Here is a 1,592-nt window from a genome sequence, read left to right as displayed (position 1 = left end):
CAGCCACAGCCGTTTCCACACCAGAGCACTTCCTTTGCAATGACACCCCAAAGCCACCGCAGCGCAGCTTGGTGAGGAACAGCAGCTGCAAGAACCTGCTCACCAGAGTCACCCAAAAGCATCAAACGTTAATGCTGCAGGTCCTCTACAGCAGGAAAGTGCAGGTGGAACCAACAGAACAAACTCAGAGCATCTGTGCAGCACCTACCACCAGGACACCCTGCTCCTGGAACAAGACTTCCAGGACCTCTGCAAGGCAGGAATCATAGAGAATCACAGACTGGTTTGGGTTGGGGGGGACCTTCAAGATCATCCAGTTCCAACCCCCCTGCATGAGCAGGGACACCTCCCACCAGCCCAGGCTGCTCCAAGCCCCATCCAACCTGCCCTGCAACACTGCCAGGGATGGGGCAGCCACAGCTTCTCTGGGCCACCTGGGCCAGGGTCTCACCACCCTCACAGCAAAGAGTTTCTTCCTGATGTTTAACCCCTCCTCCAGTTTTAAACCACTGCTCCACCTCCTCTTGCTACCAGCCCTTGTAGCGAGGATGACCCAGAAACCACAGGTTGAAGCCACTCCCACCATCCAAGATGCATTTCAAGTGCAAAAGGTTTATTGACTGGTGACATGAGGCTGGGTGACTGAGCTCACTTGTGGTCTTCTCCTCCCAGAGATTCAGTGCCATGTCCTGGGATCTGCTCCATGAACACTTGGAAAGCCACTCACTGCTCCAGGGAGTGGCTGCCCAGCAGAGATGACCCAAAGGTGCACCCTGACCTGCTCTGGGGGAAGCTCTGGTTCCTTCTTCTGCCACCCTCTGCCTCAGCCTGCAGTCAGAGACAGCTCCCCTCTGTCCTCCTGGAAGGCACCATCAGTGGATCTACTCTAAGGAACTCACTTCTGCTGCTTCCTCATGCCAAGGCCACCAGGGAGAAGCCGTTTTCTGCAGATGAGTCACAAACCACACAGGAGACAGTCCCTTTGTGGTGTTATTCTATTCCCTCTCCCTCTTCTCCAGAGCTCCACCAGCTGCCAGAGGACAGATACTGTGGTCGGAGGTCTCACGATGGAGAATTCTGTGGAGATAAAAAAAAAGTATGGATTTTTAAGTGGCCTGTTTTTGTTTAAGCACTGGACCCACATGTCGTGTCAGCACAATATGCAAAAGAATTTATAATGCCTGTCTGCTCCACCAGTTAACCAAAACATGATCTAACCAACCCAGACAGGTGCCAAGTACCTCCTTCAGAGGCTGGTTTTGGGGAGCGGGCTGTACTAAAAGCAGTAGTGGGTGTATTATTACTTTGGTGCCTCCAAACTCCAGTTTTGAGACCCCAGTGCACTGCAGAGAGGGCAGCAGAAGGGAAAGCCAGCATGGAGACCCTGGCCCAGGTTGCCCAGGGAAGCTGTGGCTGCCCCATCCCTGGCAGTGTTGAAGGGCAGGTTGGATGGGGCTTGGAGCAGCCTGGGCTGGTGGGAGGTGTCCCTGCCCATGCAAGGGGGTTGGAACTAGATGATCTTTAAGGTCCTTTCCAAACCCAAACCAGTCTGGGATTCTAAGATTCTGTGGAGCTCAAGGATGGTCCTGCTG

General features: G+C 54.0%; 1 protein-coding gene across 1 annotated transcript in view; it reads right to left on the bottom strand.

Moving 5' to 3' along the window:
* Positions 1–1,062: 1,062 nt before the first annotated feature.
* Positions 1,063–1,592, bottom strand: part of VCPKMT (valosin containing protein lysine (K) methyltransferase) — a 4,758-nt gene continuing 4,228 nt past the window's right edge. The window contains exon 5 of the mRNA XM_010004366.1: positions 1,063–1,077. Coding sequence (XP_010002668.1) covers positions 1,063–1,077 — 15 coding nt within the window. The remainder of the gene's footprint in view (positions 1,078–1,592) is intronic.

This window comes from Chaetura pelagica, unplaced genomic scaffold (genome assembly GCF_000747805.2).
Source record: "Chaetura pelagica isolate M959 unplaced genomic scaffold, ChaPel_1.0 scaffold141, whole genome shotgun sequence".
NCBI classification, from domain to species: Eukaryota; Metazoa; Chordata; class Aves; order Apodiformes; family Apodidae; genus Chaetura; species Chaetura pelagica.
Note: the sequence above shows the minus strand (reverse complement) of the source record. Positions and strands in the feature narration are given on the sequence as shown.